The 12,355-nt window shown below is 46.3% G+C and overlaps 1 protein-coding gene across 3 annotated transcripts in view; it reads left to right on the top strand.

Moving 5' to 3' along the window:
* The window catches only part of LOC142466885 (uncharacterized), a 52,032-nt gene extending 45,374 nt beyond the window's left edge, over positions 1-6,658 (top strand). For all 3 annotated transcript variants that reach the window (XM_075572466.1, XM_075572464.1, XM_075572465.1), the window contains one exon: positions 90-6,658. In XM_075572466.1, coding sequence (XP_075428581.1) covers positions 465-1,955 — 1,491 coding nt within the window. In that variant the 5' untranslated portion in view covers positions 90-464 and the 3' untranslated portion in view covers positions 1,956-6,658. The remainder of the gene's footprint in view (positions 1-89) is intronic.
* Positions 6,659-12,355: the final 5,697 nt, after the last annotated feature.

Here is a 12,355-nt window from a genome sequence, read left to right on the forward strand (position 1 = left end):
CTGAACTTTTTGTGATATACCAGCTTACCTCTCCTTCATGACCTTTTGCAAGACAGTTTGTGTAACAGTGACTTTTTTGTTTCGTCTAGTACAAAGACAAGCACCAATAATCCACCCATGCCAACACTGCGAGGTTGCTTTTACCAGTCAGGATTACCTCCTCAAACATCTGAAGTTCAAACACCCAAATGAGTATATGGAAAAGATGAGGACAGAACAATCTTGCAACATTCCAATAAATATGACAGAAAATGCATCTTTCAACCAGTCAAGGCAATTAATAAACAATGTAACTGCTTCTCATTCCAAAAAATATATATTGGCAGCTGCACCAAGAAAAGATCTTGGAGAAAGTGGGAAGAGTCTGACTTAGTTATCAGACCAGAACCTACAGAAGAGGACACACAGGAGAGAGACCGCATGTATGTGGGGAATGTGGGAAGGGATTTAGTCGGTTATCCAGAATGAGGACACACACGAGGACACACACAGAGGAGAGACCGCATGTATGTGGGGAATGTGGGAAGCGATTTAGTGACTTATCCCGCCTGAACACACACATGAGGACACACACAGGGGAGAGACTGCATGTATGTGGGGAATGTGGGAAGGCATTTAGTCGGTTATCCACCCTGAACAGACACAAGAGGACACACACAGGGGAGAGACCGCATGTATGTGGGGAATGTGGGAAGGGATTTAGTGACTTATCCAACCTGAATACACACATGAGGACACACACAGGGGAGAGACCGTATGTATGTGGGGAATGTGGAAAGGGATTTAGTGTGTCATCCAGCTTGAACATACACAAGATGACACACACAGGGGAGAGACCGCATGTATGTGGGGAATGTGGGAAGGGATTTAGTGACTTATCCAACCTGAACACACACATGAGGACACACACAGGGGAGAGACCGTATGTATGTGGGGAATGTGGGAAGGGATTTAGTAACTTATCCCACCTGCACACACACATGAGGACACACACAGGGGAGAGACTGCATGTATGTGGGGAATGTGGGAAGGGATTTAGCGAGTTATCCAACCTGAACACACACAAGAGAACACACACAGGGGAGAGACCGCATGTATGTGGGGAATGTGGAAAGGGATTTAGTGACTTATCCAACCTGAACACACACATCAGGACACACACAGGGGAGAGACCGTATGTATGTGGGGAATGTGGGAAGGGATTTAGTGTGTTATGTAGCCTGAACACACACAAGAGGACGCACACAGGGGAGAGACCGCATGTATGTGGGGAATGTGGGAAGGGATTTAGTTGGTTATCCAGCCTGAACACACACAAGCAGACACACACAGGGGTGAGACCGCATGTATGTGGGGAATGTGCAAAGGGATTTAGTCAGTTATCCCACCTGAACATACACAAGATGACACACACAGGGGAGAGACCGCATGTATGTGGGGAATGTGGGAAGGGATGTAGTCACTTATCCCACCTGAACATACACAAGATGACACACACAGGGGAGAGACCGCATGTATGTGGGGAATGTGGGAAGGGATTTAGTGTGTCATCCAGCCTTAACATACACAAGAGGACACACACAGGAGAGAAACCGCATGTATGTGGGGAATGTGGGAAGCAATTTAGAGACTTATCCAGCCTGAACACACACATGAGGACACACACAGGGGAGAGACCGCATGTATGTGGGGAATGTGGGAAGGGATTTACTCATGTTTCCAGCCTGCGTACACACAAGAAAACACACACAGGGGAGAGACCGCATATATGTGGGGAATGTGGGAAGGGATTTAGTCAGTTATCACAGCTGAACGCACACAAGATGACACACACAGGGGAGAGACCGCATGTATGTGGGGAATGTGGGAAGGGATTTAGTCAGTTATCACACCTGAACAAACACAAGAGGACACACACAGGGGAGAGACTTAACTCTAAAGCCAGGAATGTTTAGGGATAACCAGCGACTAAGACGCTCACATATACAGTAGAGGCAACGCTTATTCTAACATTTGCCTTAAACTAGCCGGGTTACATTCAGGGTATGTGCTGGGTATGTTCTGGGCTAGTTTGAGGCACGTTTAAGGCATTTCTGCATTGACTAACGACCCATAGGATTAACACAGCAGGGATCCCTGGCAGTCCAATTCAGTTTGAATGGGACTGCCAGGGACCCCCGCTGTTAATCTGATAGGCCATTAATCAATGCAAAAATGCTGGGGCTAGTTTAAGGAAATGTATTCAGAATGTACCTGGGTGTACCTGGGTCTTTTGGGGAATTGCCACTGGTTTTTGTTAGAATAATCGCTGCCTCTACTGTAAGTGCACACGTGTATCTGTGTTACACTAAATCACAATGAAAAGTGACTAGTTTATGGTGCATAAAATGAGTATTTTAAAAGGATAAAAAAAAGTTATAACTTTTTAAATGCAGGTTATTTGTATCATTCTTATTGTAGTTTTATTTAAAAATATGTTCTTAAGAAATTTAAGGCAGTGCTGGCTCCGCAGCTACTAGAGATTTTCAACTCATTCATGGGAGAGGAGGATGTCCCCTCATCCATGTCCTCAGCCAACCTGGCAATAATATTAAAAGAGTGAAGATTTCCGCTGCAATGTGGCAGCTATAGACCTATATCTCTCCTAAATTCGGACCTAAAAATCTATAGTAAAATTCTCGCTAACAGACTTAACCCAATTTTACCGAGCTTGATCCACAAAGACCAGGTGGGATTTATTTCAGGCAGACAAGCTTCGGATAACACCTGTAAAATAATCAATATTGTCGACCACGTGCATCTGGTTGGTGCAAGACCATTTCTTCTGAGCTTGGATGCCGAAAAAGCATTCGATAGGATAAGATGGGATTTCCTGGACCAAACTATGATTAAATTTTGTTTCAGGGGCCCATTCTTAAAGGGAGTAAGAGCTCTGTACAAAAATCCAATGGCTTTTGTAAAACTCCCAGGCGGAGACTCAGTCCCATAAAAATAAAGAATGGCACAAGACAGGGCTGCCCCCTATCCCCACTCCTCTTCGCACTGTCGATTGAACCCCTCGCGGCAACAATCAGACAAGACATGGACATAAAAGGGGTTGTCATCGGGGATAGAGAACACATGATCTCTCTGTTTGCAGATGACATAATCTTATCTCTGGTCTCCCCCATGACAACCCTACCTAACCTCCAGTCCAAATTAGAAAAATTTGGCCAGATCTCAGGGTACAAAATTAACAGCGATAAATCAGAAGCCCTGAATCTATCTCTTTTGGCCCACAACATAAAACTCTTACAAACTAACTTTAGCTATAAGTGGAGCTCCACGAATATAAAATACTTGGGGGCCAAAATCGCTAACTTCTATTAAGCATTATTCAATTGTAACTTCCCTCCCCTATTCGCTGAACTCAAAAAAGACCTCCAGAGATGGAACAAATACCATATTTCATGGCTCGGTAGGGTGGCATCTGTCAAGATGAACATCCTTCCCAGACTTTTGTATTTCTTCCAGACTCTTCCGGTCTGCATACCGCTGGCAGACCTCAAGGACATCCAAAATAGAATCTTTCAATTTGTTTGGAAAGACAAAAGACCGTGAGTGGGTAGATCGGTAATGCTAGCACCAAGGGAGTGTGGTGTCCTCGATGTACCAGACATAATCAAGTACTATCACGCGGCCCACCTAAAACAAGCAGTGGTCTGGAACAATGATCCAGCGTCTTGTTGCTGGTTAGAAATCGAGGCCTACGACTCTCACCTCTCTCTCTGGGCAATCCTTTGGTCCGGAGGGGGTGGGTAGATAGTGTCGGGCAGGACGGGCCTGTTAGCCATGAGATGCACCTGGAAAATATGGTCTAAAAGCAAAGATAGAAGACATGGTTTGACGTCCTCCTCCATACTGACTCCTATCTTCAGTAACCAGGACTTGCCCCCGGGCTGCGTTCCAAGGGATTTCAAACAATTCAGGGAGTCTTAACATAAAAACAGTTTTAGATCTATTGAACAAGGGGTCCATGATCCCATTCCTGGAACTGCAGGAAAAACATCAACCGGTAAAATTTCCTCTTTTCGGGTTCCTCCAGATAAGACATTTTCTCCGGGTGATATCTCATAAGTCTAAGTTTAGTGGCTCTATGTCCTTCGAAGGGCTCTGTGCAGTTGGCACATACCGGAGGGGCCTGATCTCGAGGATCTACTCAGAGCTACCACGGTCCATGATTCCCGTCAACCACAACTAAATGTTGAAATGGGCTGAGGACCTCAATCTAGATATAGATAGAGATGACTGGGAGGACATTTGGGAAGCAGCAGCCAAAACCTCTATTTGCACTTCCATTAAGGAAAACACCTACAACATTCTATTCCAGTGGTACCTGTCCCGAGTAGGCTGAGCCAGATCTTCCCTGGCCTGCCCGATCTCTGCTGGAGGGGGTGTGGCCAGCGAGGAGATCTGGCGCACATTTTATGGACGTGCCCTGGAGTTCAGGTATTCTGGAGCATGGTCCGCTCTCTAATAGAGGAGCTGACTGAAGTCGAGGTCCGCCTGGATCCGCTGGTGTTCCTCTTGGCGAAACCTGTCGAAGAGGCCTCGGCCCCCCTTAAAAAATTGATCTCGCTCATCCTCACTGTGGCCCGCTGCTCACTAACAGCTAACTGGAAAAAGCTTAAGCCACCATCCAAACAGATGGTGCTACGTAGAATAGGTAATGTCAAACGAATGGAATACCTCTCGGCTCTCCTGAGTCAGAAAATCGATCAGTTCAATAGGGTTTGGGAACTCTGGCCATACAACTAAAAGCGTACAAAACTGGCTTGTAAGAGACTCTGAAAGGCCTCGCCTCCGGCACGTTAAGTCTTGGGGCTGTCGTTCTGGCCTAGACGGGGGTCGCTGGTGGGGTGTGGGGGGGGACACTACCCCCTTCTCATCTCCGTCCCTCTTCTTAACTACCCCTCCGCTCCCACCCCCTCTTTCCCCCCTCTCCCCTTCTCTCTTCTCCCCCCCTCTCTTTCCTTCTGTCCTTTTTCTACCATCACCGAGGAGTTAGACTGGTGATTCTCTCATGTTGGATATCATCCTGGGTTCACAAAGGAATCTCACACAATGTTCTGTTTGCACTCGAGGTCGCCATAGATAACGAGCCGTTCGTATGCTTCTGTTCATATAAACAAATAATTCCTATAGATCCACTTGGGTAAGGAACCGGAATAGCACAGCCAAAGGAAAAGCGGGGACCAAACACTAAAGCTGCTATAGAAAAGTGAGGGATATTCGTAAAAAGCACACAACGGCATGGACAGGAGGAGGTGAAGTATCCCTCTTACACGTCTCGTGCTCTTACAGCGCTTCTGTTCGTATACCTCTGTGACAGAGTCACTGATTCAGTAGGCTGGAACAATGAATGGAGAGAAGCTGCAGCCAGTACACAGAGCGTTAATCTCCTCAGAGAGAGAAAGCACAGCTGAAGACTGATTAAACAAGTGCTTTAAAAAGCAGGAAGAGGAGAGCTTGTTTTTCCCCAGGAGGCTGGAGAGACCCCTCCCGGCTAGGAAGCCCTAGCTGTTGCTCTGGTCCCCCAGTCCTGCGAGGAGCTTTGCTGCTGGGACCAGCTGGGACCCCAACCCAGGATAAAGATTGCTGCGAGCTGGACACAGCCTGCTCCCCAGAACCGTGTTCCTGTTTGCTGTTGGAGCTGCATTACAGATAAGACTTTATTATGATACTTATTTGTTATAATTTGTAGAGCACAGGTTTTGGGCATAACCAGATTAGCTGGTTGCCCTGTTAGAAAGAGCTCAAGAAGTGAGTTAGTTTCCCTAATGGGAATAGGCTTTATTTTCTAGAAGCTCTGTATCATTCTGTTACTCCTCACAGAAAAACAATAAAAACGTATGTTATAAAAAAAAAAAATGTTCTTAATAATGTTTTATATTTCCATGCTGTTGGTTCTAATAAAATGTGCGTTCCCCATTATGCTGAAGCGGTCTGTAGGCAACAAGGAAAGAGCAAAAACGGAGCACTACCCATGCTTGGTGAACAGAGAGATAAGTTTCCTAAGTGCCCAAAACCAACATGTTTCAAGCCCAAAGGCTCTTTATCAAGGTAAAAAAGAGACAGTCTATACCGGAGTGTATTTGTACTCTCTAGACGTGCTGATGCCACCAACCCCATGCCAATCGGGTGATCCTCCCACTGACGCATGGCGCGGGGCAAACTGTAGAAGATGACTATAGGAAAAATAGAAATTCAAGCGCAAATACCGTTTGACAATATTTCAAGTGAATACACTTGTGATAACAGAAATAAATATATTACATAAGGGGATAGTGCAGCTCTCGGAACAGAATAAGGAGATGAAGTAATTCCCATATGTGAACAGAGCAGAGAGGACACAGATAGTGTAGATTGTTTTATAACAATTACTTCATCTCCCTATCCTGTTCCTGAGGAATATCCACTAGTACGCATAGGAAGAAACCATCTATGAGTTGGTAACTCTGAATAACCGCAACACTGAATTTCTGCTTCTCTATTGTGAGTGAGATACCTTCTACCACCATCATTGTGTTGTTTTATACGTTATTGCACTATTTTGTGTCTCTTATTTTTTCCACATATTTGGGGAGAATTCGCGCTTCTGATCCCTTGCTTCAGTGTAGAAGATGATTGCAAGAAAATGGAAAAACTTTTAAAAAAAACTAATATATTTACATTAATATTAACTAATATTATTGCACAAGTTCATTATTAATTCTAAAGTATCATAAATGAGTTATGTTGTATTATCAAATAAATAATCAAAAGTATATGAAAAATAATACCCATACATAAATGAGTAATATACTTATGTATACAGTAAATAAACAACGAGCCCAGTATAAAAAAAAAACACTTTTTAAATGAAAAATTCTAATAAATAAATGTATATATCAGAATTGGAAAAAGTATAATGAACGTGTGCAAATGAGAAGGATTTAGCAAGAACATGAATGGACTCCCATATACAGTTAGGTCCGGAAATAATTGGATACTGACACAATTTTCATAATTTTGGCTCTGTATGCCACCACAATGGATTTGAAATGAAACAACCGAGATTCAATAGCAGTGCAGACTTTCAGCTTTAATTCAAGGGGTTGAACAAAAATATCGTATGAAACGTTTAGGAATTGCAACCATTTTCATACACAGTCCCCTTATTTCAGGGGCTCAAATGTAATTGGACAAATTAACACAATCATAAATAAAATGTTCATTTTTAATACTTTGTCGAGAATCCTTTGCAGGCAATGACTGCTTGAAGTCTGGAACGCATGGACATCACCAAACGCTGGGTTTCCTCCTTTGTGATGCTTTGCCAGGCCTTTACTGCAGCTGTCTTCAGTTGTTGTTTGTTTGTGGGTCTTTCTGCCTTAAGTTGTGTCTTCAGCAAGTGAAATGCATGCTCGATCGGGTTGAGATCAGGTGATTGACTCGGCCATTGCAGAATATTCCACTTCTTTGCCTTAAAAACCTCCTGGGTTGCTTTCGCAGTATGTTTTGGGTCATTGTCCATCTGTAAAGTGAAGTGCCATCCAATCAACATCGCTGAATTTGGCTGAATCTGCGCAGACAATATATCCCTATATATTTCAGAATTCATCCGGCTGCTTTTGTCTTCTGTCACATCATCAATAAACACTGGTGATCCAGTGCCATAGTAAGCAATGCATGCCCATGCCATCAGACTGCCTCCACCGTGTTTTACAGATGATGTGGTATGCTTCGGATCATGAGCCGTTCCAAGCCTTCTCCATACTTTTTTCTTCCCATCATTCTGGTACAGGTTGATCTTAGTTTAATCTGTCCAAAGAATGCTGTTCCAGAACTGGGCTAGCTTTTTTAGATATTGTTGGCAAAGTCTAATCTGGCCTTTCTATACTTGAGGCTTATAAATGGTTTGCACCTTGTGGTGAACCCTCTGTATTTGCTCTCGTGAAGTCTTCTCTTTATGGTAGACTTGGATAATGATATGCCTACCTCCTGGTGAGTGTTCTTCACTTGGCTGGATGTTGTGAAGGGGTTTTTCTTTACCATGGAAAGGATCCTACGATCATCCACCACTGTTGTCTTCCGTGGACGTCCAGGCCTTTTTGTGTTGCAGAGCTCACCAGTGCGTTCTTTTTTCTCAGAATGTACCAAACTGTTGATTTGGCCACTACTAATGTTCCTGCTATCTCTCTGATGGATTTTTTTTTTTTGCAGCCTTAGGATGCCCTGTTTCACTTGCATTGAGAGCTCCTTTGACCACATGTTGTGGGTTCACAGCAACAGATTCCAAATGCGAATGCCACACCTGGAATCAACTCCAGACTTTTTACCTGCTTAATTGATGATGAAATAACGAAGGAATAGCCCACATCTGTCCATGAAACAGCTTTTGAGCCAATTGTCCAATTACTTTTGGTCCCTTGAAAAAGAGGGGGCTCTATATTAAAGAGATGTAGTTCCTAAACCCTTTCTCCAATTTGGATGTGAATGCCCTCAAATTAAAGCTGATTAACTGCACTTTAAGCCAATATTCATCATTTAACTGTAACTTGAATAACAAAACTTGTATCAGGGGCCGGGCGTGTGTGACGTCAGCGCGGATGCACGTTTGCAAGGGAAGCTCCGTGCACTCTGCCGCTATACTACAAATAACCTCTTGATTGGCGCATTTTTTCGGCCCACGGGTCACATCAGCAGTCGAGGGAGCTGGCGGGGATGCCCCCCCAAGAAGGATGTGAAGCCGGGGACCCCAGATCTCTCCCGATACTGCCAGCGGCAGCAGTGGGAGAAAAGAAAAACAAAGATGGCGCTGAAGTGAGCGCACGGGAGCGCGCAGCAGCGAGCTACGGCAAGGAAGTAAAGTGGCAAGTTGCGGGACCAGACGGGGACACCTCAGAGAGAAGGGCAATGCTGAGAAACAGCAGAGTGAGGCACAGCAGGAAAAGAGCCAGAGGTGGGCACTGCCACTGAAAGGGAGAAGAGCATGGCAGAGGGAGACACAGTTATAATAAAGCAAGACCTCCGGAATGTGCTTAAGGAAATGCAAGCTAGCTTTGTCAGCTCTGGATAGAGCTGTAAAGGAATTTAGAGCAGAAGATTCTTTACTGACTAAAAGAACTACAGAGCTGGAAAATAAGATTGACGTTGCCTTACAAAACCAGGTGAATACTGACGATGAGGTCTTACGCCTCAATGAAGAGATAAGAGCTTTGATAGATGGTATGGATGACCTGGAGAAGAGGGAGTGAAGGCAGAATCTACGCATTCATCATAGCCTCGAGATGGTGTCCACGGAAGACCTCCAGCAATATCTTAAGACACGGGGGTGCAATCTTTTCCCCCTGTGCGCCCCTGCTGGCTTTCCCCCTCTACTCGTGCCCCCCCCTCTTACCTTGATTCAGATGTCCTGGCGTTATGGCAATGTGACGTCACATGACTCGGCGGCGTCAATTGATGCCGTGTTGCCATGGGGACGCGCCACGAGGAGCATCTGAATCAAGGTAAATAAGGTTTACAGAGGCCCCGCAGCTTCCCGGCATTAATTTAAATGCCTTTGGGAAGCGCGTGGGGCCTCTGTAATCCCTGCGCCTCCTGCAGAGAATATCGGGGGGGCGCCCCCCACTTTGCACACCACTGTCTCAAGAGGCTCTTTTTGTCAATTGACCCCCAACTACAAGAGGGTGATATTTTAATGGATAGAGCCCATAGAGCTTTGGGTCCGAGATTTGATGATCCCTAAAGAAGCAGAGATGTGGTTCTGAGGCTGCATCAGTATGCAACCAAAGAAAAGATTATAAAAGGCTGCAGAAACAGAGGCTCAATTGAATTTGAAAATGAATCTATCCAGATCTTCCAAGACCTGTCTAGGTTGACAATAGATAGGCGGAGAGGACTGCGAACGGTGACAGCGGTACTCCAAGAAAAGGGGATTCGCTATTGATGGGCCTTCTCGTTCCATCTTAGAGTTAACCATGAAGGCAGACAGATCTCTGTTACCCTGAGGAATCTGCATCTTTCTTGTTGATGCTAAGTCTGGCCCCCAGGGATGGATCGGGTCAGCAGCGAAGATCTCGGGACGACAACACAGATGACTAATGGTCGGCCGAGGGGGTGATAGCCTGGAGAGGAAAGAGCCAAGACTGGCAACGTCCTTGAGGGGGTCCCGCTGAGTCCCCCTGTTGTTCATCAAAATTTTGGAAGACCCCATACATTTGTATGCTCTGTATGTTATTTCCGTACGTGTCAAATAAAACTTAAGTTGAAAAATTTTTTTTTTTTGGAAGACCCAATAATAGTCCACGGCCGTCACCGTGACCAACGATTCGGCAACCCATGGCGACCCAGAGAAGTCTATTCCGGATATGTAGCTATGTTTGTTTTCTCTCTGCTTTTCCCCGGTTTCCCGTTTATTCCTTATAATCTACTGCAGGGACTGGTTTATATGCGATTTGGAGTCTACTGCCCATTCCCTGGGTGCCGGTCTATTACAGCTGATCGGTGGAGGAAACCGGTGAATGAGCGAATTGAGAGCCCTGGCGGTGGGTGAGGGGGCCTTAGCCCAAAGACTTAGAAAGGCTGGTTTTCTGTTTTTAGGCACAAATGATATTAAGCCTCATTGAAAGCCAAGAGCAATTTCTGCTCGAAAATTAACGTTAATAGACATTGAACATTTAAAGATAAAATACAAAACCTGTTTTATATTTCTATCCAGGATGCCTACCCCTATAAGTGCATTTTAATACGAAAAGTTTTATTTGTTTATCGTTTCCATGGTTGTTAGGAATTGATGTGTCTACTAAGTTCTTTTATATTCTAAGCAAGCTACAGTGAGGGTGCGGTCAGGGGAGTGAGAGCAGACGGAGGCGGGATGGGTGGGAGCTCTGCATGCCCGACGTCAGGTCACCCCCAGTAGGGCCATATGCCCGCAACGACAGGCCACGTAGGGTCTGGCCGCAAATTTGGGATGAGTGGCTGGTTACACTCAGCTTACTTTATAGTTACATTTTTGTTGTTTTTGTCTTTCCCCAAGTTCCCGGAGGGGGAAAGTTCCTTCCCTTTTTTCATTCCCATCTGTTCACTACAACCATTAAAGTTTTTCGCTCAGAACTTTACATGAGAGTGTAAGGGATCAGGGGGCACGTCCTGCACTACGTGCCCCCTCCTCACTCACCCCGGTCCAGAGGAGCGTTCTTAGGTTTCACACCAACAACTCCACGCCCCTGCCTTGCTTAGATGATTCCACCAGAGATTCCCCCTTAAGCCTTGGGAAGATCGTCCGGAGTCCAATCCTCGAGGGGGGGTACTGTAAGGGATCAGGGGGCATGTTCTGCACTATGTGCCCCCTCTTCACTCACCCCGGTCCCCACAGCCGTCCCTGCCTCAGTCTTCCCTCCTGCTCCAGCGCGGGCAGCTCCCTCCTCCTTCCCCGCATCGGCCGGGTCCCGCTTGGGCCGCGCGCGCCAGCCCGACAGTATTACAGGGCGCACGTGGACCCGCGCTTTTTGTAGACAGTCTCCTGCGCCTGTCTCCGCCCCAGCCATCGTGGGGCAACGCGCTCAAGCAGCGCAACTGCCCCTAATCCTCCCCCTTGGTCCTTTTCCCTATCCCTGCATCTCTGGGGACGCACCTCCGCTCCTCCCCTTCTCCCATTGGCCTTTGCTCTGCATTTAGTTCCTGTCCCCACGTTCAGTCAGTGCTCAGCATAATCATCTGTAGCTTCGTGCTGTCTGGTTTTGTGCTTGGCTCTCTCTTGTATTTTCCGGTCTCCTTGTTCCTGACCTGGCCTGGCTACATACCTTCTCTGGTTCTTGACCCCTGGCTTCGGACTCGACTACGCTTCCCTCTCTACTCCTCGGACTCGGCAAACGGACACACAACTACGCTTACATCTCTTCTCCTCTGACTCGGCAAAGGAACACTCACTACGTGGCTCTCTCTACTCCCAGACCATTGGCTTACGGACTCGACTACGCTACCCTTTGGAAGCCAGGATCCGGCAAGTACCCAACTAACCTTTCTCTACAGCCCAAGACCCGGCTTCGCTCAATACCACACTCCGGGCACGCCCCCGTTGCTGCGGGTGTGTGGGTTCTCCCTTCTCCACCTCAGTACCAGGGTCATGTCAGGTTTGCGGACAGCACGAGCGTTACAATATGCTGAGCCCAACAAACCCTGTCCCCCCCTTAGGTGGACTTAGTCTTGACCTTGATTTCTGAGAATTTTTCCTACCTACAGGATCAGATTGCCTCCCTCACCCAACAAGTTTCTACTCTGTCCATGCAACAACCTCAGGCCAATGTGCTTAGACCTGCGGTCCAAGAGGCAG

Source organism: Ascaphus truei, chromosome 15 (assembly GCF_040206685.1).
Source record: "Ascaphus truei isolate aAscTru1 chromosome 15, aAscTru1.hap1, whole genome shotgun sequence".
Lineage (NCBI taxonomy): Eukaryota > Metazoa > Chordata > Amphibia > Anura > Ascaphidae > Ascaphus > Ascaphus truei.